Source organism: Pleurodeles waltl, chromosome 3_1 (genome assembly GCF_031143425.1).
Source record: "Pleurodeles waltl isolate 20211129_DDA chromosome 3_1, aPleWal1.hap1.20221129, whole genome shotgun sequence".
NCBI lineage: Eukaryota > Metazoa > Chordata > Amphibia > Caudata > Salamandridae > Pleurodeles > Pleurodeles waltl.
The window spans coordinates 793,606,986-793,634,239 of NC_090440.1; the positions used below are offsets into that span (position 1 = coordinate 793,606,986).

Here is a 27,254-nt window from a genome sequence, read left to right on the forward strand (position 1 = left end):
CAGAGCCTCTTCACAAAACAATTCTGGGTACAAGGGTAAAAACTTGGATCCCAAAAAGGCCTGGTGTCGTAGCTGTAGTCAGTCTGGACACCAAACTGGAGACAAGGCCTGTCCCCAGAAAAATACCACTTCTAACTCCACTCCAGCTAAAACTGGAATGGCCAGTCTCCAAGTGGGATCAACAGTGTGCCCAGAGCAAATCAGGTGTCACACTGAAGCTACATTAGTCTCTGAGGGTGGGGTGGATTTAGCCACACTGGCTGCCAGGCCCCCTAACATGCAAAAATACAGGCAGCAGCTCTTAATTAATGGGACAAGTGTAGAGGGCCTGAGGGATACAGGTGCCAGTGTCACTATGGTGACAGAGAAACTGGTTTCCCCTGGCCAATACCTGACTGGACAAACCTATCCAGTCACCAATGCTGACAATCAAACTAAAGTACATCCCATGGCAATGGTAACTTTAGAGTGGGGAGGGGTCAATGGCCTGAAACAGGTGGTGGTCTCCTCAAATATCCCAGTAGACTGTTTGCTTGGAAATGACCTGGAGTCCTCAGCATGGGCTGAGGTAGAACTGAAAACCCATGCAGCCATGCTGGGTATCCCTGAACTGGTGTGTGTCAAAACAAGGGCACAGTGCAAGGCACAGGGTGAAAAAGTAGAGCTGGAGTCTGGAAGAAAGGCCCAGCCTACCAAGAGAAAAGGAAAGTCAGCTGGGAAACCAGCTGCAACACAACAAGAAAAAGAGAGCCTCTCTTCTCAGGAAGAAGTTCTGCCCTCTGAGGGAACTAAGCCTATGGAGCTGGAACCTTATCAGGTTGAGCTCTTGGGCCCAGGGGGACCCTCAAGGGAAGAGTTGTGTAAGGGACAAGAAACCTGCCCCTCTCTTGAAGACCTTAGGCAGCAAGCTGCTGAAGAGTCCAAAGGCAAGAAAAATGGAACACATAGGGTCTATTGGGAAGATGGACACCTGTACACTGAGGCAAGAGATCCCAAACCTGGTGCCACTAGGAGAGTGGTAGTGCCTCAGGGGTTCAGAGAGTTTATTCTGACCTTAGCCCATGATATTCCCCTTGCTGGGCATTTGGGACAAACCAAGACGTGGGAGAGGTTAGTCAACCACTTCTACTGGCCCAACATGTCCCAGAAGGTTAAGGAGTTTTGCACCTCCTGTACCACCTGTCAAGCCAGTGGTAAGACAGGTGGACATCCAAAGGCCCCCCTCATTCCACTTCCAGTGGTGGGGGTCCCCTTTGAAAGAGTGGGTGTGGACATAGTGGGTCCACTGGAACCTCCCACAGCCTCAGGAAATATGTACATCCTAGTAGTAGTGGATCATGCTACTAGGTATCCTGAAGCTATTCCCCTTAGGTCGACTACTGCCCCTGCAGTAGCCAAGGCCCTCATTGGTATCTTTACCAGAGTGGGCTTCCCTAAGGAGGTGGTGTCTGACAGAGGTACCAACTTCATGTCAGCATACCTGAAACACATGTGGAATGAGTGTGGAGTGACTTATAAATTCACAACACCCTATCATCCACAAACTAATGGCCTTGTTGAGAGATTCAACAAGACATTAAAGGGCATGATCATGGGGCTCCCAGAAAAACTCAAAAGGAGATGGGATGTCCTCTTGCCATGTCTGCTTTTCGCTTACAGAGAGGTGCCTCAGAAGGGAGTAGGGTTCTCACCCTTTGAACTTCTGTTTGGCCACCCTGTAAGGGGACCACTAGCTCTTGTGAAAGAAGGCTGGGAGAGACCTCTTCATGAGCCTAAACAAGGCATAGTGGACTGTGTACTTGGCCTTCGCTCAAGGATGGCAGAGTACATGGAAAAGGCAAGCAAAAACCTTGAGGCCAGCCAACAGCTCCAGAAGTGTTGGTATGACCAAAAGGCTGCACTGGTTGAATTTCAACCAGGGCAGAAAGTCTGGGTTTTGGAGCCTGTGGCTCCCAGGGCACTTCAGGACATTTGGAGTGGCCCTTACCCAGTGCTAGAGAGGAAGAGTCAGGTCACCTATCTGGTAGACCTGGGCACAAGCAGGAGCCCCAAGAGGGTGATCCATGTGAACCGCCTTAAGCTCTTCCATGACAGGGCTGATGTAAATCTGTTAATGGTAACAGATGAAGATCAGGAAGCTGAGAGTGAGCCTCTCCCTGATCTTCTGTCATCAGACCCTAATGATGGCTCAGTAGATGGAGTGATCTATTCAGACACCCTCTCTGGCCAACAGCAAGCTGACTGTAGGAAGGTCCTGCAACAGTTTGCTGAGCTCTTTTCCCTAACCCCTGGTCAGACACACCTGTGTACCCATGATGTGGACACAGGAGACAGCATGCCTGTCAAAAACAAAATATTCAGACAGTCTGATCAAGTTAAGGAAAGCATCAAGGTGGAAGTCCACAAGATGCTGGAATTGGGAGTAATTGAGTACTCTGACAGCCCCTGTGCTAGCCCAGTGGTCTTAGTCCCCAAACCTCACACCAAAGATGGAAAGAGAGAGATGAGGTTTTGTGTGGACTACAGAGGACTTAACTCTGTCACCAAGACAGATGCCCATCCCATTCCTAGAGCTGATGAGCTGATTGATAAATTAGGGGCTGCCAAATTCTTAAGTACCTTTGACTTAACAGCAGGGTACTGGAAAATCAAATGGCCCCTGGAGCAAAAGAAAAGACAGCATTCTCCACACCTGATGGGCATTATCAGTTCACTGTTATGCCCTTTGGTTTAAAGAATGCCCCTGCCACCTTCCAAAGGTTGGTGAATCAAGTCCTTGCTGGCTTGGAGTCCTTCAGTGCAGCTTATCTTGACGATATTGCTGTCTTTAGCTCCAACTGGCAGGATCACCTGGTCCACCTGAAGAAGGTTTTGAAGGCTCTGCAATCTGCAGGCCTCTCTATCAAGGCATCCAAATGCCAGATAGGGCAGGGAACTGTGGTTTACTTTGGACACCTTGTAGGTGGAGGCCAAGTTCAGCCACTCCAGCCTAAGATCCAGACTATTCTGGACTGGGCAGCTCCAAAAACCCAGACCCAAGTCAGGGCATTCCTTGGCTTGACTGGGTACTATAGGAAGTTTGTGAAGGGATATGGATCCATTGTGACAGCCCTCACAGAACTCACCTCCAAGAAAATGCCCAAGAAAGTAAACTGGACTGTAGAATGCCAACAGGCATTTGACACCCTGAAACAAGCAATGTGCACAGCACCAGTTCTAAAAGCTCCAGACTACTCCAAGCAGTTCATTGTGCAGACAGATGCCTCTGAACATGGGATAAGGGCAGTTTTGTCCCAAACAAATGATGATGGCCTTGACCAGCCTGTTGCTTTCATTAGCAGGAGGTTACTCCCCAGGGAGCAGCGTTGGAGTGCCATTGAGAGGGAGGCCTTTGCTGTGGTTTGGTCCCTGAAGAAGCTGAGACCATACCTCTTTGGTACTCACTTCCTAGTTCAGACTGACCACAGACCTCTCAGATGGCTGATGCAAATGAAAGGTGAAAATCCAAAACTGTTGAGGTGGTCCATCTCCCTACAGGGAATGGACTTCATAGTGGAACACAGACCTGGGACTGCCCATGCCAATGCAGATGGCCTTTCCAGGTTCTTCCACTTAGAAAATGAAGACTCTCTTGGGAAAGGTTTGTCTCATCCTCTTTCGTTTGGGGGGGGGGTTGTGTAAGGAAATGCCTCCTTGGCATGGTTACCCCCTGACTTTTTGCCTTTTGCTGATGCTATGTTTTGAATTGAAAGTGTGCTGAGGCCTGCTAACCAGGCCCCAGCACCAGTGTTCTTTCCCTAACCTGTACTTTTGATTCCACAATTGGCACACCCTGGCATCCAGGTAAGTCCCTTGTAACTGGTACCCCTGGTACCAAGGGCCCGGATGCCAGGGAAGGTCTCTAAGGGCTGCAGCATATCTTATGCCACCCTGGGGACCCCTCACTCAGCACAGACACACTGCTTACCAGCTTGTGTGTCCTGGTGAGAACAAAACGAGTAAGTCGACATGGCACTCCCCTCAGGGTGCCATGCCAACCTCACGCTACCTATGCAGTATAGATAAGTCACCCCTCTAGTAGGCCTTACAGCCCTAAGGCAGGGTGCACTATACCATAGGTGAGGGCACCAGTGCATGAGTACTGTGCCCCTACAGTGTCTAAGCCAAACCTTAGACATTGTAAGTGCAGGGTAGCCATAAGAGTATATGGTCTGGGAGTCTGTCAAACTCGGACTCCACAGCACCATAATGGCTACACTGAAAACTGGGAAGTTTGGTATCAAACTTCTCAGCACAATAAATGCACACTGATGCCAGTGTACATTTTATTGTGAAATACACCCCAGAGGGCACCTTAGAGGTGCCCCCTGAAACCTTAACCAACTATCTGTGTAGGCTGACTGGTTCCAGCAGCCTGCCACAACCGAGACATGTTGCTGGCCCCATGGGGAGAGTGCCTTTGTCACTCTGAGGCCAGTAACAAAGCCTGCACTGGGTGGAGATGCTAACACCTCCCCCAGGCAGGAGCTGTAACACCTGGCGGTGAGCCTCAAAGGCTTACCCCCTTTGTTACAGCACCACAGGGCACTCCAGCCAGTGGAGTTGCCCGCCCTCTCCGGTCACGGCCCCACTTTTGGCGGCAAGGCCGGAGGAGATAATGAGAATAACAAGGAGGAGTCACTGGCCAGTCAGGACAGCCCCTAAGGTGTCCTGAGCTGAAGTGACTCTAACTTTTAGCAATCCTCCATCTTGCAGATGGAGGATTCCCCCAATAGGGATAGGAATGTGACCCCCTCCCCTTGGGAGGAGGCACAAAGAGGGTGTACCCACCCTCAGGGCTAGTAGCCATTGGCTACTAACCCCCCAGACCTAAACACGCCCTTAAATTTAGTATTTAAGGGCTCCCCTGAACCTAAGAATTTAGATTCCTGAAACTACAAGAAGAAGAGGACTGCTGAGCTGAAAGACCCCTGCAGAAGAAGAAAAGAAGACACCAACTGCTTTGGCCCCAGTCCTACAGGCCTGTCTCCTGCCTTCCAAAGAAACCTGCTCCAGAGACGCTTTCCAAAGGACCAGCGACCTCTGAATCCTCAGAGGACTGCCCTGCTTCAAGAAAGACAAGAAACTCCCGAGGACAGCGGCCCTGCTCCAAAAGACTGCAACTTTGTTTCAAAGGAGCAGATTTAAAGACCCCTGCAACTCCCCGCAAGAAGCGTGAGACTTGCAACACTGCACCCGGCGACCCCGACTCGACTGGTGGAGAACCAACACCTCAGGGAGGACCCTCCGGCGACTCCGAGACCGTGAGTAACCAAAGTTGTCCCCCCTGAGCCCCCACAGCGATGCCTGCAGAGGGAATCCCGAGGCCCCCCTGATCGCGACTGCCTGAACCTAAAGTCCCGACGGCTGGAAAAGACCCTGCACCCGTAGCCCCCAGCACCTGAAGGAACGGAACTTCTGTGCAGGAGTGACCCCCAGGAGGCCCTCTCCCGTGCCCAGGTGGTGGCTACCCCGAGGAGCCCCCCCCTTGCCTGCCTGCACCGCTAAAGAGATCCCTTGGTCTCTCATTGAAAACCATTGAAAACCCGACGCGTGTTTGCACACTGCACCCGGCCACCCCCGCGCTGCTGAGGGTGTACTTTTTGTGCTGTCTTGTGTCCCCCCCGGTGCCCTACAAAACCCCCCTGGTCTGCCCTCCGAAGCCGCGGGTACTTACCTGCTGGCAGACCGGAACCGGGGCACCCCCTTCTCTCCATTGAAGCCTATGTGTTTTGGGCACCTCTTTGACCTCTGCACCTGACCCGCCCTGAGCTGCTGGTGTGGTAACTTTGGGGTTGCTCTGAACCCCCAACGGTGGGCTACCTTGGACCCAAACCTGAGACTTGTAAGTGAGTTACTTACCTGCTAAAACTAACAATAACTTACCTCCCCCAGGAACTGTGAAAATTGCACTGTGTCCACTTTTAAAACAACTATTTGTGTTTTATGTGAAAAGTATATATGCTACTGTAATTATTCAAAGTTCCAAAAGTACTTACCTGCAATACCTTTCAAGTGAGATATTACATGTAGAATTTGAACCTGTGGTTCTTAAAATAAACTTAGAAAATATATTTTTCTATAACAAAACCTATTGGCTGGATTTGTCTCTGAGTGTGTGTTCCTCATTTATTGCCTATGTGTATGTACAACAAATGCTTAACACTACTCCTTGGATAAGCCTACTGCTCGACCACACTACCACAAAATAGAGCATTAGTATTATCTCTTTTTGCCACTATCTTACCTCTAAGGGGAACCCTTGGACTCTGTGCATACTATTCCTTACTTTGAAATAGTGCATACAGAGCCAACTTCCTACAGAGGGTCGTTTGAAGATTAAGGAAAGGGTTGTACTGTAAGGGTAAGGCCTTATACAAGAGTCAGAAGCCATTCAAGTAGGAGATACATTTATTTAACATGCTTTGCCCTTAAGTTGCAGCCAGCATCTGATAGGTCCTGATCGGAATCCATTTTCCCTCCAACTGTAGTCAGTTACCATGCTTTACCCAGGACACAGGCACCAACATTTCATGCATCATCACATTTTCAAAGCATTAATGCATAACATGGTATGGCAAGCTCACTCAGCCCAAGCATACACAGACATATCATGTTCCTACATCATTCCCTTTCCTGACACACAGGACAAACTAGACATGCCACATCACAACATCATCCTCATTCTTTAAACACAGGACAAATGTCAAACCAATGCAACAATGCCCAAGAGACAACACACAAGCAATGCACATATGTCCACAAGGACAATATAGTCTATCACACTCTTGCGCACACACAAAAAGTGCAGCCCAGCACTATAACACCAACATGACCAGGTGCCAAGCGGAGGAAAGCACCTACATCTGTATTCAACACCACACCTTCTTTAACATTTTAAAAAAATAGGCAGAATATCTCCCGCTGATTAGTTTAACAGCCTTCAAACTTCTAAAAACACAACATTCAAACACTGTTTAGACTCCAGTACACACAATCACTTGCAGAAACAAGACAATCAGCAAAGTACACTGCCCCCAGTACTACGCACCTGTTTAAGTTGGACTGCAGGCTCTTCATACAAGAGCCTGGAGCCACTTGACTATGAGGTAAGTTATTTATTTCATGTTAGGACCTTCGGTTACAGCAACAGCATCTGCCCATATTCTCCTAGCTACCACTCCACTCTCTGAATGATTAAATATAATGGTACTCTCAGCATTTCAGACACCAGCTCAGGCATTCAGGGAATGGAGGCACACAGGATACTACACCCACCCACCTTCTTACAGACAACAAAACAAAGAATAGCTATTCTCTTTAATATAGACTACAGGGGCAATCATTCACAAGCAAGTAGTCTCCTACATAGCTAGCTTACACACAGTCACCCAACAACAACCGGTTAAACTCTTCAATACCCACAGAGGCACACCAAGACAACAAACTGCAGTCACAAAAACTCCGCGATGGGCCAAGATATCAGGCTCCCCACACATCATGTCAACAAAGAAACGAGATAGCAAAATAGTTGTGACTACCATTGCTCAACAGTCTGAGATATGCAAGTCTTGTGACCTCCTTGGGCATGAAGCCCTACGATCACCTGTCTGCCCACTCACTATGACATCATACAACAGTTATGCACAGAGAGGCAAGTAGTCACAGACATCGAGTTACCCGATACAGCATGGGGACGGAACCCACAGACTTCCTTAATCTCTAAGTCTACACTTTCAAGGAGCAAACAAAACAAAAACAGAAAGTTAAACCATAAATTCACCTTTTACCCTAAACTCCCTTGACCAGAGTTGAATTAAAAACCTGTCTTCACAACTATACTAATACACAATACCTGCAGACTGCTTCCTCACATTAGTAAAATACATAGATAATGCAGACAGGGAACTTTTATACTTCTACAACTCCCACAATAACACTCACAACTCCAGAAGGACAACACACTCCACCACACAATCACAAAAGTGCAGTTCAGTACTCCAACATGCCCCAATCCAAGTAACACTTTCTAGCCAAACCAACACGTTCCAGGCTAAAGAAAGCACCAAGTACCATGCTGCTTTGAAGCAGCTCCAGAAAGTGTTGGCACATTTTCTGAACACAATGATGACAGTCTCCAGTAGACATACACTGAAAAATTATTTACACAACAGAACAAACAAAAACTAATGGCATGTCCACTTGAATTATCCAATTGTGTTGCATTCATGTTTCTGCATAGATGTACCATATTTACCACATTATCCATTGTCTACTGGATAATTTGCAGATTTTTAACAAAAAAATTGTTTCTGGATCAAACAGACCAAAAGTTACTAATTACAAAGCTACACAAGTTGCCATGCAATGGAAGATCTGCACAAATGTTGATTCATTACTTTTTAGTTGCTTATTGCAATATCTGGTTATTAAGGTTATTAAACTGGTACTAACAAGGCAAAACCTTTGCAAAGACCATACTAACATGTCTAAAACCTACAAAATAAGAAAGTAATACTAACAAAAAAATGCTTTGCACTGCATAATTTTCCTTTTCTTCCCACATAATTTGGTTCTCCCTTATCTCATAATTCCGGTGGTTCTGACTAATGGTGGTAATATCACTATTACACGTCCGGTAAAATCACTATCATGTACAACGTCAGCAGGTAAAGAATTGCTCTCCAAGAAAACTCATGAGGAATATTCAAACACAACACTGACCAACTTCATTAGACTCAAGCTATTTAAAAAACACACTTTAAGACAATCACAAACACATCCTGCATCATGTACCACAGAGCTGTCAAATCTTCCCATTCGTACAAGATGACAACTGGTTCCAAAGTACATGCAGGTCAAACTTGTGACTATCACCAATAACACAACAGGGTACTTCCACACATTTTCACTCCCAAGAACACTCCCCCCATATAACCTCTAGCTTCATAATGCTACTCTGCCCCAACTTTACATATCATGGAGTACTCCCTCTATACAACCTCTAGCTACAGGGTACTGGTCTTTCCCGAGCACAGTGCAAAGTGGTACTATTCTTCACCACACCCACAACACTTGAACACACACATTCAGCACATATCTGCACAACAACATGGAGATGGGTACTACACCCTCTTCCTCCAAACTGCTAACTAGACTCCTTATGGAGGTGAAAGAAAACGCTTAGATTACTCCAAAACCAACCTACAGGTGGATAATTTGTATTTCCCCAGCCTGTCTTAAAGTACTAAGCAATCAGCACACCACAAGCATTACCATAAACTGCAATTCAAAAACATGCACTGTCTGGGGAACTAAGTGGGTTAATTTTACTCCCTTCAGTATCACCCAATACATCTAGTTTAGCTATATTAAAAAGTAGTGCTAAACCTAATTTAAAATACAGTGTTCATCAATTATAACAAGAAAAAATGTATAACCCTTTCTGTGTGCATATGTCCTCAGGCATATTTCTAAGGCGCTTTGTTAAATTGAGAATCCTACAGATTATTGTGCCACAGATGCAAAAGTAACTGCTATGGACATTCTATTTTACTTGCCATCTGCCATAATCACAAAATGGGCCATGTGGAAAATAGATTGTGCAAACTGATTTCATAAACAATTTAATTGTTAACTGTCTGGCATGTATGCTCTTGCACTGTTGATGCTTTTATACCCAGTCTGGGCAACTCATGAATGCTGTCCAATTTTCGTGGTGCGAATCACTGCTGGCTGCAACTTCCTTTGGGGTGTTTAACTCATCCTGGTGGCTGTTGACCTGCTGGACCAATGGTCCCTATAGGCCCTCCCACTCGCCAGTTGGCAGATGGTGTGCAGAGACTGAGAAGGGGATAGACGGGTGATTGAAAAGTAAAAAAAAAAGAAAGCTGGATGGTTGAGGAAGCAACGCAAGAGCCAGGGGGCTGGGGGAAGCAACACAAAGAACAGACAAGGGGGAAACAACACAGAGAGTGGGAGAGGATATGAAGGGTTGTAAATTTGAACCAAAAGTCTAACATTACTACTAGTAAAATTAGACTTTAAGTCTAAACTTAAACTTTTGGTCAAAACTTAGACTTTTGGTCTAAATTCACCTTTGTAAATCCGGCCGTTCTGCCTGGGTGTGGTCTTGCAGGTCCCATACGTGTTTGTGTGGCTGAGTGCTATCATTGCCTTCATTGCTTTGCCGTGAGGTGCTGGTTGCAACTCTTAGCTGGCTTCCATTCTAATTCCTATGTTGTCTTGTGTTCATGCCCACTTAAATGGGTTTTAAGACTGTGAGAGAGGTGGTGGGAGTCAAGTACAGAGGGCAAGAGAACAAACAATATATTTTAGTATTGTTTTTGCTATTGGTTTGGGAGTGCTTAGTATCCATAAATTGATCCCTTCCTATTGTGTTTTCATGTTTGTAGTTCAGTATCATTGTAGTGCACTTTAGAAGTAGCCAATCTGATGTGCAGAGCCAGATATAGTGAGAGGTGTGTGTGTCTGCTATTTGGTAATGCATGCATTGGTCCATTCTCAATGGACATTAGGCTATATGTATGAAACGCTGGTCACAAAATACTGGTTGCAAATTGTGGCTTGTGCGGAATATTGTGACCCAACATATGTGCTAACAGATCGGTTCACCAAATTTCAAATCATAGTCATTCCAAATTACCTCATCAATATTCATGAGGTAGGTCCCAAATTGTGACTCACTACAACGGATGGCCATCAAAGGGATGGTGGTCTGCTGGGTTCAGCAAATCACTAGGTCCATGTTAGCTTTTTAAATAATAACTGCAGCCTTTTTCCTTAAAGGAAACTGAATTGTCCCCATAGACTAATGTCTCTTCCCCCAACAAACTTTTTTTTTTGTTACATTCATAAAGGGGTAGCAGTGCAAAGGCACCTCTTCCCTTTTGTAAATGACTAGCCACATCATGTTGGGAATTGGCACAAATTTCAATGTTTTACAAATGGATTCAGGTGCAAAAGATTGAAACATACCATAACAAATCGTTCTTCGGAAGGGATACCCGAAAAACGCCCCTTCCAAATTCCGATTTGGTATGCCATTCTAAACCAATTTTGTGATTCTGTAACATGTTACCGAATTGCAAAATGGGTTTAGTCCCTTCCGAAAAGCCACCTAGCAGTTGCAGACCCTCTGATGTAGCAAATTGCACGGTTTGCAACTGCTAAATGGCTTTGTACATCTGGCCCATTGTGTTTTTTGGGATCTTTCCATGTCCATGTACTTCACCTGCACATTTAATTCTTGTTTGCTCGATTGATGCAAGTTCTATTTTCTGGTGCTCTTAATTCATCTTTCCAAGTTGTCCCTGGTCTCATAATCTTTTTGATACATTTTCCTAAGTCTGAAACATGATCTTTTCGGAGCTAAATTACGTTTGTGATCATTGGCACCTGTATACAGTTGTTCAGTCTCATAGTGAATACAATTGAAACTCCTCACTCAGGTGCAATTTGCAAAAACTGGATTAGATTATGGGGGTCATTCCGACCCTGGCGGTAAAAACCGCCAGGGCCGTGACCGACAGAAAGCACCGCCAACAGGCTGGCGGTGCTTTCCTGCCCATTCTGACTGCGGCGGTAAAGCCGCGGTCAGAAAAGGGGATCCGGCGGTTTCCCGCCGGATTACCCCTGGCTGGGCTGAATCTCCATGGCGGCGCTGCTTGCAGCGCGGCCATGGAGATTCTGACCCCCTTCCCGCCATCCTGTTTCTGGCGGCTTTTACCGCCAGGAACAGAATGGCGGGAACGGGTGTCGTGGGGCCCCTGGGGGGCCCTGCACTGCCCATGCCACTGGCATGGGCAGTGCAGGTGCCCCCTAACAGGGCCCCAGCATGATTTTCACTGTCTGCTTAGCAGACAGTGAAAATCGCGACGGGTGGATCTGCACCCGTCGCACCCCTGCAACACCGCCGGCTCCATTCGGAGCCGGCTCCTGTGTTGCAGGGCCTTTCCCGCTGGGCCGGCGGGCTCTCCCTTGGCGGGCGCCCGCCGGCCCAGCGGGAAAGTCAAAATGGCCCCCGCGGTCTTCTGACCGCAGAGCGGTCTTTTGACGGGGGAAGTTTGGCAGGCGGCAATCTCCGCCCGCCAAACTTGGAATGACCCCCTATGTTTTTAACTGTTATATTACCCTAATATGCATTTCCCTATTAATTAGAGACATTTATTTAGAAGGCATGCTTCCTATTATAAAATGTTGATTTGTATTATTTTGTTTTTTTCCCAAGACAAAGAGAATGCTTGTAGAAAAAATGGGACGAGAAGCAGTTGAATTGGGCCATGGCGAAGTCAACATAACCGGCGTAGAAGAGAACACATTAATAGCCAGCCTGTGTGACCTTTTAGAAAGGATATGGAGCCATGGTCTACAGGTCAAGCAGGTAAAATCTGCGTTAAAAAATATTCAAAATGTATAACATACACATATAGAGGGCTTTGTGCTAAATTTAGTCAGCTATTGGCTTCTTTAGCGCAGGGCCTTTCAGCCATTGCCTTGAAACATAGTTGTCACACCTTGGATCAGTCCACAGCATTGTTGTAGTCTCTTTATCTTTCTGCTTATTTGTTTGCTTGTATCTTTCCACCTCAACTGAAATACATGAGAGGGACTATTTTATATTTGAAACTTGCTCAGCCAGAACACGTTCTAAATTTTACAGCACACTTTCATGCTGTATGCAAAGTCGTTTTTTTGTTACTGCATTTTGTATTTTTTTTTGTCCGCCCTTGACTGGGGATCTTACTCTAAGACAGACTTCCATGGATTCTCTTTTCTGCTGCCATCTTAGTGTCAGGCTTACACCCGAGAGCTACCAAAAAAAAAACTAATGCAGTAATTATGATAGAAAATATTGGCAGTTTTTTTACTGCATCAGGGTTGTCATTTTAATAAACCTGGAAAAAAAAACACCTGTCAGATTTTGCAATGTTTCCTGGGATGCTACTCACACAGTGAGTGCACCTTGCACCTCCTCTCATCTGGCGTCTGCTGATCTCACCTTGATTGGATTTAGAGGTGCTGTAGCCCACGTGAAAAAAAGGAACATTTGTTAAATGTACTAGGGTATATTGCATTTCTGATGCCTGCGCTGCATCTATCCTACTTTATGAACAACGTAAACAGTTCTATATTTTCTGTGCTTTAGATCCCAGCACTGTCTGTAAAAGCAACAAATCTCACACACTCACAATTGAGGATTTCACTGCCAGAAACCCACTTACCTGTGATGCCCATCTCATACTGGCACCTCTTGATGATGCTTCAGCTGCTTTCTCAAGCTTGGAAGTCAGCAGCCTGAGTCTTTATATTCTCCCTCACTTGAACCTGTGGCAGGTAAATCTCGCCTGTCAAGGCTGGATATTTGGTGCTGAACTCTTCTGCTTCCCGGGTCATTGTCCAGGCATGCAGGTATAGCACAGAGTACATCATCAGCACTTCCACAAAAGTGTCTGCGCTAATCTCCAGCTCCTAGAAGGTACTTCATCCCCTGCGTCATGCCCTCTTTCATGACAAAGAGGTGCTGCTCGCTGTAGCCTGAGTTTTAAGCCATTACAGGAGCACTGTGCCCCCTGAAGTACTCCGTTCCTTGAACCCCTGTTTTATGTTAAATCAACTCCAGGAGCGTCTGACTTGGAGGGGTAAGCAAACAGGTAGTTTATAAAATGGATGTTGCATGATGCATGTTGCGAATGCACATAGGGATGCACTGCACAGCTGGGTCTATGGACTGCAAAACTTGTTTTTGTGCTACAAGATGTCTGAGAAATTATTTGGTTGCCAGTGCCAGAAAGTTCATCAGTCTGCAAAAGCAATTTTGCTTTTGTTCTACTGAGTAATTTAAAGCAGCACCAACATCCCAACATCCCGGGAGAGGATGGACAATAATGGGGCAAATTAATGTCTGCTTTTCTCCAGACGCAGGGGGCTGGCTAATCACCTAGCTCCCCTGTAGATCACAGACCACATCCTCAATGTTTTCTAACTAAGCAACTGCTAATTCTCAAACAGTCTCTCCTGGCACTGACAACCAAAACCCAAGACTTTCCAGCACCTGAACCTGCTGCTTTTCTGCCCTTGTCAAACCCTCCCCTGATTTTTGATACATTCAGTACCCAGGAAGCATCAAACCCTCCAAAAAAATCAGCTAGTGGCACCGTTCCTGGCAATCTGCAATTACCTGGCCACAGTCCTCTCCAGAACAATATTGAATGTATATACCCCTTCCCCTGGTTAAGGAGCAGGTCCTTTCCAGTGTGAAATTCCTAGCCTCTCTGAGGCCCCCAAAGAGAAAAATCTCCTCTTTTCTTCCCATAGAAGATGCATATTTATCAGTATTGATCAACAGGAGTAATCAGATTGCTCCCTACATCCTGCACCCCCCACATCCTTAAGCAATCTGCAGCAATTATCCATCTAGCAGTAAGGGACAGCCTGAATTGTTCCCTTTTTAGGACAGTGGTGCCTAAGGCTTGAAAACATGCAATACTTAAACCTTACCTAAAAATCTTCCTTAAATCCCTCACAACTGGAAAGTTACATACCTATCTCACTCCTTCCTTTTACTGGAAAGGTTTTTGAGCAACACATCAGTAGGCAGCTGTCTGTCTTTCTGCCAAACAGGATTCAGTTCAGGCCACAGAACTGATTCTGTGCATCTGGCAATAGCTGAGGAACTCAAATTAACACTAGATCAAGGTGGCACTATAGTGTTAATCTTGTTAGACCTTGGTGCTGCTATTGACACTGTATCCCAAATGATTCTGCTTGACAGGTTACGTAACTCTAGGGTGATACATTTGCCATGGATGTGGTTGTCTTCCTTCCTCCAGGATTGTAGTTTTCAGGTCTGTGACACACCCTTCTATTCTGATCCATTGCCTGTTATGTGGAGGGTTCCTCAGGGATTATCCCTGAGCCCACCTTGTTCAGTATCTATATTTGACCCCTGGTAGCTATTGTGCAGTCCTTTGGTCTTAATCTGGTATCTTGTGCTGATGATACTCAGCTGCTTATAGCTCTATCTCCATTTGAAAGCAGCTCAGATATAGGAATGTCTTACAACAATAGGCAAGTGAATGGCTAACTGTTGTCTAAAACTCAGCAGTGGAAATACGGAGGTTATGATAGCAGGCAATAGGTTACACTACTGGACACCCAAGTGTTGGCCAAACATCTTGGGCTCTAACCTCAGCCTACACCTGTCATTCAAAACCTAGGAATTCGGTTTAATGACAGGTTGTCATTGAAAGTTCAGGTGAATGCTATTTGCCATTTTTGTAATTGTAGTTTTTATCAGATTAAACTTCTCCTGCTGATATAAAGCAATGCCTTGGGGCATGTTGCTTCCCTCCAAGCTGCTTAGTCTGTATATTCAGGCCTCGAAACACATAAATGTTTTACTAGACCTACAGGTCTAGTGACCTGAATAATCTACTCTATCTAACTGTTACATACTTGACCCGTAAACTGGTTTGAAACTGTGTGCTCCTTGGCAGATGTTTTATTTTACAGTTGCCTTTATATTCATTATTACACATGAGCACCTTCAAATATGAGTTCTGCATTTCTCCTGTACAAAAAAACGAATTTGTTTGATTTAATAGATTAAACTTTTGCTCCGTGTATAATAAGAATCTAGCCCATATATATTGAGTACACATGAACCCTGACTTGCCTTTTAGTTCACTAACAGCATTGTCATCAGGGTGGGGACAGGAAAGTTTCTCAGTTTATGTTTAACAACTCAATTTTAATAAATATATAACTAAAGCATAATGCGTTCGCACACTGTAATTTACAGATAGCTCCTTTTCCATCGAAATGGCCTCAAATGTTCCCACCAACATGCAGTTTTACTATAGCCTGTAAACAATATAGCGTGTAGAGCATGTAAACAATATTGTGCGAAAATTGGTTTTCAGCAAAAATATTTTTCATTTTCTTTTAACCAAGTAAAGTTTTCGGATTTGTTTTCGTCCCATTAAAATCTTTGTTTCCATCACAAAGAATTACAAAAAATGTGCTTTACAAACTGTTGAAATGTATTTTGAAATATTTATGCAGTTCATTTTAAGCTGTTTACATGTTGTGTGTTAAAAAAAACTGACATCCTACCGCCTTCATTTCCCATTCGTTGTACAGCACGTTTGTCAGACAGTTCACTTTACAAAATCCTTTAACTTTGCCGTCAAAGAAACAAACGTAAACATCAAGCTGACTTTAACCTCTGTCTTTGAAATTAGAGCATATGTTGCAGGATGGAAACAAGATTTAAACGCATCTTTATTGCTTATTCATCTCAGTGAACAGGACACTTGTCAGCTCGCCAGCCCGGGCCAGTAGGGCCTATAAATAGCTTCCCCTGTTAAAATCTGACTCGCCATACCAAGTGCTGGAATAGATTTCTTGAGGCCTGAACATTTATCTTTCCTGATGGACAAGGCTCTTCCCAAATGTATTTTCTAACGCTATCCTTCACAAAGGGGTCCTGCTGTGGTGTGTTGGCGGCATACTTATGACATCCCATTGTCTCCTACTGCCCGCCTCTCTGCGCGGCAGACCCATTCTCCACTGCACATACCTACTTTCTTTAGTGCTCCTTGGGTGTGGCTCTCGTCTTTTCTGCTTGGAGCGCTTACCTCAGGCTAGAGCACTGCCAATCCAGTCAGGTTTTGCCTGGGCCCAACTCGCTTTTATGTTCTTGCCACGTTTGAATCGTGCCGTGTTACACATACTTTTACCGCTGGACCACATCACCTACTAGACAAGGGCCCCTGGTCCCATCCATATCAAAGGGATGCAACCTGATAGCCGATATTTAGCTCAAGTGGCATGTAAGGCCCAGAGCGCTGTGACAGAGATTTTAATCTTAAGCGGAACCCTGGGCATTTTCTTTAAAAAACAAAATTAACATAACATGCATTTGTAAATCACCAGTTCGCCATTTTGGCTTTATTGACATATGAAAAATGGTTATCGAAAAGGGAGGCTGACTTTCTCAGCCATTGTGCAACTCCCACTGACATGACTAAAAGGACCAAAAATGTGAGTCAATGCACATTAAAAGGAAACTGATGTGAATTATACATGTAGATTTAAAATCTGTAAAGTATTTCTTTCTGGATAAAGAAAATTAGTTTCTAGCAGTGACTGAAATGCAGCTATGTAACTGAAGCATAAAAGAAATTCAAGAAAGATATTGAGGGGCATTTAGAGTGTGATGGGTGATCCCCAGGCTTATATATTTAGCTGAGGTTAAGGTGTCTGCTTCTCTGGCAGATGAATTCCGGCAAGATTTAGATAAACCCACCTTTGTGGCGGGATCTGTGCCATCAGTGGTGATCCATCAAAGCCACTGACCCGTTCCTGAGCAGGCAGCTTGTTTGTGAAAGTTTTTTATTTTTTAATAAAGTTCAAAATGGGAGTTATTGGAAAACATAAAAATAAGTTGACCTCTTGCGCTGAAAGTTTTCTCCCAGGTCATGGGAGGGGTCGTTTTTGTTTCACATTTGATACCACCAGGTGTTTTATGGTGGTCCTGAACAGAAAAAGATGACATGGGAAGGAAAACCCTAAATATGACAGAATTTCTGACACATTGACTAACAGGCCCTGTAGCGGATTGGCTGTTGTCCAAGGCTTACAAAAGTGGAGCCAGCTGAAGCTCCACTAGCTGAAACCTGGTGCTTTGTCCACATCTAAATGAGGAAGTCAAACCATAGGTTTGTAGGACAGGGCATTTAATACTTTTTGGCAGGAGTCCTTCATTTTCCTAACTCTAAATAACCCCTTTTGTTTTTTTCACAGTACTTCTTTGTTGATCAAAATGATTGAATTGTATAAAGCAAAAGTACTCACGATTTCTGTTACACCATTAGTGGAATTTCAATTAAAAAAATGAATCTACTCGACAAGAACAGACATGCACTTTCTTTGTAACCTGTTAAATCATTACTTTGTTTTCATTTTTATTTTACTTTATAGGGAAAATCAGCATTGTGGTCCCATCTACTACATTACCAGGACAACAAGAAGAGAAGAGTTATGTCTGGCAGCTTGAGCAGCTCAGGTACATGTTGTGGCCATTAATATAATTCTTAGACTTAGTGGAAACGTGTGGGATGAGTAACTGGTGAATACAATATCTCAGAAATTGATGGCATGGAATGCCTCCCCATTAGAAGCGTATGTTTGTTGCACCCACTAGTGATGGGTTTAGAATATTTCAACTTGATTCAGTCCATCTCTGAAAGAGTTTTCTAAAATTTGTAAAATGGCCGGTATGGGGGAAATGGTGAGGAATAGCCTGGATTCTATCCCTAAATTCACAAATAGAAATGGTTACAGCACTATAAACTGAGATGTCAATCCCCAAGTTAATGTTTTAAACAGTGCATGGCATACAGCAATAGACTGATTCAAAAGCTCAAAAGCCAGACCCTCACATGTTGCCAAGTCTGCATACTGAGCCATAACAATATCAACTTTGTAGCAAACTTAAGACACATGACCTTGAAAGTCACAGATAGCACCCACTGTTAGCATTTATGTAGTAACTTCCTAGTTGTTCCCTTGCCACACTTAAGGATCTACATGTAATTTAGCTGCTGACAGTGCAAATGGCAATAGTGCCTGCAGTATGTCGACCGTAGGCCACTATTATGCAAGGGATATCCAAATGTTGTCAAGAATGCCTGTTGTGGAACCCTGTTAAGTTAGGGATAGCCAAAATGTTATCAAGCACTCCCACAACACATCATGTGTGGGGCACTGTTCTGCAAGAGAAAGTCAAAATCTTCTCTTCAGTGTCCCCTACATATTGATGATAGATCATTTTAATAGTGTTCTTTCACTGATATTCCTTGTCATAAGGCAGGGATAGTCGAAGGGGTGATCAGAAAGTCTCCAGCATGTCCATGTCTTGTCAGTAATATGCCAAGGATAGTCAGGATGCTGTCAAGAATGTAACCAATATGTTGATGATAGGCAACTATTACTATCACCATTAAGCCATCAGCAACCTCACCTTGGGTGAAAGTCTCCAAATGACAACCTAACACACACACACAAGTAAATTCACATACATACATACACAAGGACACACTCATCTCACACACAATCACTCCACGCATTCACATGTGCACACATGGACACCAGCACATATGCCGACAGTAATTTGTGTGTTCGGTGGCATGTGTAGCTGCAGATACACATGCTGTGCATAGTCTGCCGTCTGGTGTTGGGTCGGAGTGTTACAAGTTGTTTTTCTTCGAAGAAGTCTTTTCGAGTCACGAGACCGAGGGACTCCTCCTACTTTGGTTCCATTGCGCATGGGCGTTGACTCCATGTTAGATTGTTTTTTTTCCGCCATCGGGTTCGGACGTGTTCCTTTTCGCTCCGTGGTTCGGGTCGGAAAGTTAGTCAGAATCAACGGAAAATTCATCGGTATTGTTTCGTTCGGTATCGGGTTAGATTAGAATCAACACCGAATCTTGAAGAGCTCCGGTAGCCCTTCGGGGTAATTTCGATCCCCCGTCGGGGCCTGGTCGACCCGACCGCGTGCAACATCGAGACTGATGGAACGGACCCCGTTCCGATTCTGTCCTAAATGCCACAGTAAATATCCCTATACAGACCAACATTTGGTCTGTAACTTGTGCCTGTCACCCGAGCACAAAGAAGAAACGTGTGAGGCCTGTTGAGCGTTTCGGTCGAGAAAAACGCTCCAAGACCGAAGAGCCATAAGGTTGCAGATGGCGTCCACGCCGACAGGACAACAACGGTTCGAGGAAGAGGGAGAAGAAGAAACATTCTCCATCCACGAATCGGATTCCGAAGAATTTGACGTCGAAGAAACCGTGAGTAAGACGTCGAAACAAGCATCACACAGAAAAACAGACAAAGCCCAAGGGGACGCCACTGCCGACAGGCCATGGCTCAACCCATAAAGTAGGTGACCGTCCATCGGCACCGAAAAAGGGCGAGCTCGTGCCGAGATCGTCCGACTCAGGTCGAGACACAGGCACGCAGCAATCTCGGGACCGAGAAACTGCCGCAGAAATGGGTCGACACCGAGACAGCGGCACCGAAGCTGCTCGGCACAGAGATAGCGGCACTGAAGATGGTTGACGCCAAGAAGGTACGACACCGAAAAAGAGGAAAATCTCTTCGGAGCCGAAAACAACAAAAGACACAGTGTCGGTGCCAAAACGCCCAGCAACCGAACCGAAAGCCAGTTCCTACTCAGAGGAACAATCACTGTCCTCCCAACTTCAAAAACACAGAATTGAGGAGGAATTACAAACAACAGCTGTAGATCACACGCAAAAGCGGATCTTTATACAAAGTGGTACAGGGAAGATCAGCACCCTTCCCCCAATCAGAAGAAAAAGGAAACTAGATTTCCAACAACAAGAAAAAACACCACAAGCAAAAGTGGTGAAGAAGGTAACTCCACCACCCTCTCCACCACCAGCAGATCATATATCACCGGCACAGACTCCGTCACAATCACCAGCTCATACCACCATGAGCCAAGATGACCAGGACGCATGGGATCTCTATGATGCCCCAGTATCGGACAATAGCCCTGAGTCGTACCCCACTAAGCCCTCACCACCTGAGGACAGTACAGCGTATGCTCAGGTGGTAGCTAGGGCAGCAGAGTTTCATAACGTATCGCTACATTCAGAGCCTATCGAGGATGACTTCCTTTTTAACACCCTGTCCTCCACCCATAGCAATTATCAAAGCCTTCCTATGCTCCCAGGAATGCTAAGGCACTCTAAACAAATCTTTAAGGAGCCAGTTAAAAGCAGAGCAATAACCCCAAGGGTGGAGAAGAAATACAAGGCACCACCCACAGACCCTGCTTTTATTACATCACAACTGACACCAGATTCAGTTGTCGTAGGAGCAGCTCGTAAAAGAGCCAACTCGCACACATCAGGCGACGCACTACCTCCAGACAAGGAGAGCCGAAAGTTTGATGCAGCCGGGAAAAGGGTTGCAGTACAAGCTGCAAATCAGTGGCGCATCGCCAACTCGCAGGCACTCCTAGCGCGATATGACAGAGCCCATTGGGACGAGATGCAGCATCTCATCGAGCACCTCCCCAAAGAATTCCAAAAACGGGCAAAACAAGTGGTTGAAGAGGGACAAAACATATCCAACAACCAAATCCGTTCTTCTATGGATGCAGCAGATACAGCTGCAAGAACTATAAATACTGCTGTAACGATAAGGAGGCACGCATGGCTGCGCACATCCGGCTTCAAACCTGAGATACAACAGGCAGTGCTCAATATGCCGTTCAATGAACAACAATTGTTTGGACCAGAAGTGGACACTGCAATTGAAAAATTAAAGAAAGACACTGACACAGCTAAAGCCATGGGCGCACTCTATTCCCCGCAGGGCAGAGGCACATTTGGCACATTTCGCAAAACTACTTTCAGAGGAGGGTTTCGAGGTCAAGCCACACAAGCCAGCACCTCACAAACAACACCGTCTACCTACCAGGGACAGTATCAAAGGGGAGGCTTTCGGGGCCAATACAGAGGGGGCCAATTCCCAAGAAACCGGGCAAAATTTCAAGGGCCCATAACCCCTCAAAACAAGCAGTGACTCACAAGTCACTCAACCCCTTCACACAACACCAGTGGGGGGAAGACTAAGCCAGTTCTACAAATCTTGGGAGGAGATAACAACAGACACTTGGGTCTTAGCAATTATCCAACATGGTTATTGCATAGAATTTCTCCAACTCCCTCCAAACGTCCCACCGAAAACACACAAGATGTCCAAACAGCATATAGACCTTCTAGGACTAGAAGTTCAAGCATTACTGCAAAAAGACGCAATAGAATTAGTACCAAAAACACAAAAGAACACAGGAGTTTACTCACTGTACTTTCTAATACCGAAAAAGGACAAAAGTCTGAGACCAATATTGGATCTCAGAACACTAAACACCTACATCAAATCAGACCACTTTCACATGGTCACGTTACAAGACGTAATACCACTACTGAAACAGCAAGACTACATGACAACGTTAGATCTAAAAGACGCGTATTTCCATATACCGATACATCCCTCGCACAGGAAATACCTAAGGTTCGTATTCAAAGGAATACATTACCAATTCAAAGTGTTGCCATTCGGAATAACGACAGCACCAAGAGTCTTTACAAAATGTCTAGCAGTAGTAGCTGCACATATCAGGAGGCAGCAAATACACGTGTTTCCGTACCTAGACGATTGGTTAATCAAAACCAACTCGCTAACAAAGTGTTTACACCACACAGATTATGTTATACAAACCCTTTACAAACTGGGTTTCTCCATCAACTATGCAAAGTCACACCTTTTGCCGTGTCAAACACAGCAATACTTAGGAGCGACAATCAACACAACAAAAGGGATAGCCACTCAAAGTCCACAAAGGGTTCAAAATTTTCACAAGGTGATACAAGCTATGTATCCAACACAAAAGATACACGCAAAGATGGTCTTAAAACTCCTAGGCATGATGTCCTCATGCATAGCCATTGTCCCAAACGCAAGATTGCACATGCGGCCCTTACAACAGTGCCTAGCATCACAATGGTCACATGCACAGGGTCACCTTCTAGATCTGGTGTTGATAGACCGCCAAACATACATCTCGCTTCTATGGTGGAACAGTACAAATTTAAACAAAGGGCGGCCTTTCCAAGACCCAGTGCCACAATACGTGATAACAACAGATGCTTCCATGACAGGGTGGGGAGCACACCTCAATCAACACAGCATCCAAGGACAATGGGACGTACATCAAAGAAAGTTTCATATAAATCACCTAGAATTGTTAGCAGTATTTCTAGCGTTGAAAGCGTTCCAACCAATGATAACCCACAAATACATTCTTGTCAAAACAGACAACATGACGACAATGTATTATTTAAACAAACAGGGAGGAACACACTCGACACAGTTGTGTCTCCTCACACAAAAAATATGGCATTGGGCAATTCACAACCACATTCGCCTAATAGCACAGTTTATTCCAGGGATCCAGAACCAGCTAGCAGACAATCTCTCTCGGGATCACCAACAGGTCCACGAATGGGAAATTCACCCCCAAATCCTGAACACTTACTTCCAAATTTGGGGAACACCTCAAATAGATCTATTTGCAACAAAAGAAAACGCAAAATGCCAAAACTTCGCATCCAGGTACCCACACCGGCAATCTCAAGGCAATGCTCTATGCATGAATTGGTCAGGGATATTTGCGTACGCTTTTCCCCCTCTCCCTCTCCTTCCATATCTAGTAAACAGATTGAGTCAAAACAAACTCAAACTCATGCTAATAGCACCAACATGGCAAGACAACCTTGGTATACCACACTACTAGACCTGTCAGTAGTACCTCATGTCAAACTACCCAACAGGCCAGATCTGTTAACACAACACAAACAACAGATCAGGCATCCAAACCCAGCATCGCTGAATCTAGCAATTTGGCTCCTGAAATCCTAGAATTTGGACACTTGAACCTCACACAAGAATGTATGGAGGTCATAAAACAAGCTAGAAGGCCATCCACTAGACACTGCTATGCAAGTAAATGGAAAAGATTTGTTTGTTACTGCCATAATAATCAAGTCCAACCATTGCATGCATCTCCAAAAGATGTAGTAGGATATTTACTACATCTACAAAAATCAAATCTAGCTTTCAATTCCATAAAAATACATCTCGCAGCAATATCTGCTTACCTGCAGATTACTCATTCAACTTCCCTATTTAGAATACCTGTCATTAAAGCGTTTATGGAGGGCCTAAAGAGAATAATACCACCAAGGACACCACCTGTTCCTTCATGGAACCTCAACATTGTCTTGACAAGGCTCATAGGTCCACCTTTCGAACCCATGCATTCTTGTGAAATGCAATACTTAACGTGGAAAGTTGCATTTCTCATTGCCATTACATCTCTAAGAAGAGTAAGTGAAATTCAGGCATTTACTATACAAGAACCATTTATTCAAATACACAAAAATAAGGTAGTTCTAAGAACCAACCCAAAATTCTTACCAAAGGTCATCTCACCGTTCCACTTAAATCAAACAGTAGAATTGCCAGTGTTCTTTCCACAGCCAGACTCAATAGCTGAAAGAGCACTACATACATTAGACATCAAAAGAGCACTAATGTACTACATTGACAGAACAAAACTAATTAGGAAAACAAAACAACTATTTATTGCATTTCAAAAACCTCATACAGGAAATCCAATATCAAAACAAGGTATAGCTAGATGGATAGTTAGGTGCATCCAAACCTGCTATCTTAAAGCAAAGAGACAGCTGCCTATTACACCAAAGGCACACTCAACCAGAAAGAAAGGTGCTACCATGGCCTTTCTAGGAAATATTCCAGTGAACGAAATATGTAAGGCAGCAACATGGTCTACGCCTCACACATTTACTAAGCACTACTGTGTAGACGTGTTATCTGCACAACAAGCCACAGTAGGTCAAGCTGTACTAAGAACTTTATTTCAAACTACTTCCACTCCTACAGGCTGAACCACCGCTTTTGGGGAGATAACTGCTTACTAGTCTATGCACAGCATGTGTATCTGCAGCTACACATGCCACCGAACGGAAAATGTCACTTAACCAGTGTACATCTGTTCGTGGCATTAGTCGCTGCAGATTCACATGCGCCCACCCGCCTCCCCGGGAGCCTGTAGCCATTTGGAAGTAATCTTCAACATTTGTACATTTGTAAATATATTACTTTAACCTTCATTTTGTACATACTTATTCATTCCATTGCATGGGCACTATTACTAACATACACAACTCCTACCTCACCCTCTGCGGGGAAAACAATCTAACATGGAGTCGACGCCCATGCGCAATGGAACCAAAGTAGGAGGAGTCCCTCGGTCTCGTGACTCGAAAAGACTTCTTCGAAGAAAAACAACTTATAACACTCCGACCCAACACCAGACGGCGGACTATGCACAGCATGTGAATCTGCAGCGACTAATGCCACGAACAGATGTACACTGGGTAAGTGACATTTTCCTTCTCTGCTGCTGCTCTCCTCCTCACTTAACTGCAGTAAGGATCCGTTTCAGCTTATGTTACTCATTGGTACACAGAGACAGCCTTAAAAGAGAGCTGAGGGTGGATGTTCAGAGCCATATGGTGTTGGGATTTTTCAGGGTCCAGAAGACATAGCAGCTTTAGGTACCTTAATGAGGCCTAGCACCTGCATGGAGCAGGCCAGAGGTACAAGAGAGAGAGAGGCTAGGGACTGGCAAACTATGGTGCAAGTGACAAAAGATTGGCTGGCAAAACATTGGCAAGCAGTAGTTAGAACAGAGATGCGTGCTAGTAGCAATGACTGCTTCACACTCTGTGCCCATCTCAGATCTCCCCAGCTCCTCTCTTGACTGATTTAGGGGTCAGCCAATAAAGGAAGAAGTGGGGTCTGGGAATTATGGCTCACTTCATGTTAGGCTCAGGACGACCATATATCTCCTCCTGATCCTAGAGAAACAACCTGTTGTGGCAGTACCTGGCTGCTTCACCGCTTCCTCACAGAAACACACTTGTACCACGTAATATTGGGTTGAAATTGAAGGCTCCCATCCTCGAAATATCAGTGTGGATCTGTAAATTGCTCTTCTGCTTATACTTCTTCTTCAGGACTGGAAGTAAAAGTACAGAAGATGAGCCCATCAATCTCCTTCTCCTACCTCCTCCTAAGACTTCTTACTTGTGTTGTTGGGGTCATGTCCCAATTATCCTCATCTACAAGTTGCTTCTGATTTTAAAAGGTATTTCTGGCCACACCTGTCTACAGGAAAAGAATCCTGAGAGGATACCTGTGTCAAAGAACCAGAGTTAAAGGAAAGTAACATTTTAGAGTACATGGATTTATGTAGAAACAGTTGACTACTTGCATACTGCAGCAAGTCTCAGAATTATTGTTTTAAATATCTGACTACTAGGCCTAGACACAAATTAGGAAACAATTTTACAGGGCACAATGTTAAACCACATACAGAAAATGTACTCTCAAATACCACTTCTCTGCTTTGGGGTTGGATATTACATTTACTGTTAATCAAAATGTCCTCAGGGACAGTAGATAATCTTCTTGACTCCCATTGGGTTATGTATCTGTTGAGCATTCTACAATTTTATTTTTCAGGTGTACTTCTTGATTCAGAAAGGAGAAAGTCTGATACCAGTCCAACAATGTCACCTCTAAGGGTCTCCCTTATTCAAGATATGAGGTTTGTTTGTGCTCTGGTAAAGTGATACAAAAATGATATACAAAGGAGAGAACACATACAAATGCATTATAGGCAAGAGGTGGTGTGGGTGAAGAAACGTTAGCCAGGCACAAAGTCCTGACCTTGTAGCTGCTATCCCTTTTTCCCCACTTGCATATTAGTCAGAATAAAATCACGGGTATGATGAGAATGAAACCACGTTTATACATTATGTTTGCATCTCACCTGTGGCTGTATGATGTAGTGTTGTGTAATACACTGGTGTTATATATAATGTTTCAAAACCTTTGAATAGGCAGCACTTATCCTCAGCGGCCTGTGGCGGTGGATTCTTACTGGAGTAAATTTCCCATGTTGGACGTAGGCTCAAGTGTGCTACAAAGTTGCATGTCAATGACAGCGAGACAGTTACAGCTTGTTAGTACAGCATCTATCACTTGAGGCCACAAGGAGTCTATTAAAAGATACAGTTGAGCACACATCAGCATTTTACTGCTCACTGACGTCGCAGCTTAGTAGAAGGTTAGGTGCCAGTCCTTTTCCTTTTCTGTTTCATTTGTCGAGCATATGTAATCACTCATAGATTCACATGATTCACAGAATCATCTGCATTGAGGAATAACAACCTTATGACTCTGCACCGATTAAAGATATGAATGTTGATGATTCACAGTTAAAGGCAAGTAACTCATTTGTCTCAAGTATTGAATATCTTTCATAAAACTACATGCTTTAATTAATATTTACTGTCATCAAATGAGGATCCTATCATGGAAATATTAGATAAAGCATGTGGATCTACAAAAGCTATCAATGCTGAAGTCTCACAGTTGCAGGTAACCTATTTGTTTTTGCATTACATCATATTCTGGCAGACTTTATTGCTTGG

At 44.5% G+C, this 27,254-nt stretch overlaps 1 protein-coding gene across 2 annotated transcripts in view; it reads left to right on the top strand.

Moving 5' to 3' along the window:
• Positions 1–27,254, top strand: part of DENND5A (DENN domain containing 5A) — a 298,910-nt gene that overhangs the window by 154,430 nt on the left and 117,226 nt on the right. For both annotated transcript variants that reach the window (XM_069223636.1, XM_069223637.1), the window contains 3 exons: positions 12,290–12,442; positions 18,046–18,130; positions 26,281–26,365. In XM_069223636.1, the coding sequence (XP_069079737.1) occupies positions 12,290–12,442; positions 18,046–18,130; positions 26,281–26,365 (323 nt within the window). The remainder of the gene's footprint in view (positions 1–12,289; positions 12,443–18,045; positions 18,131–26,280; positions 26,366–27,254) is intronic.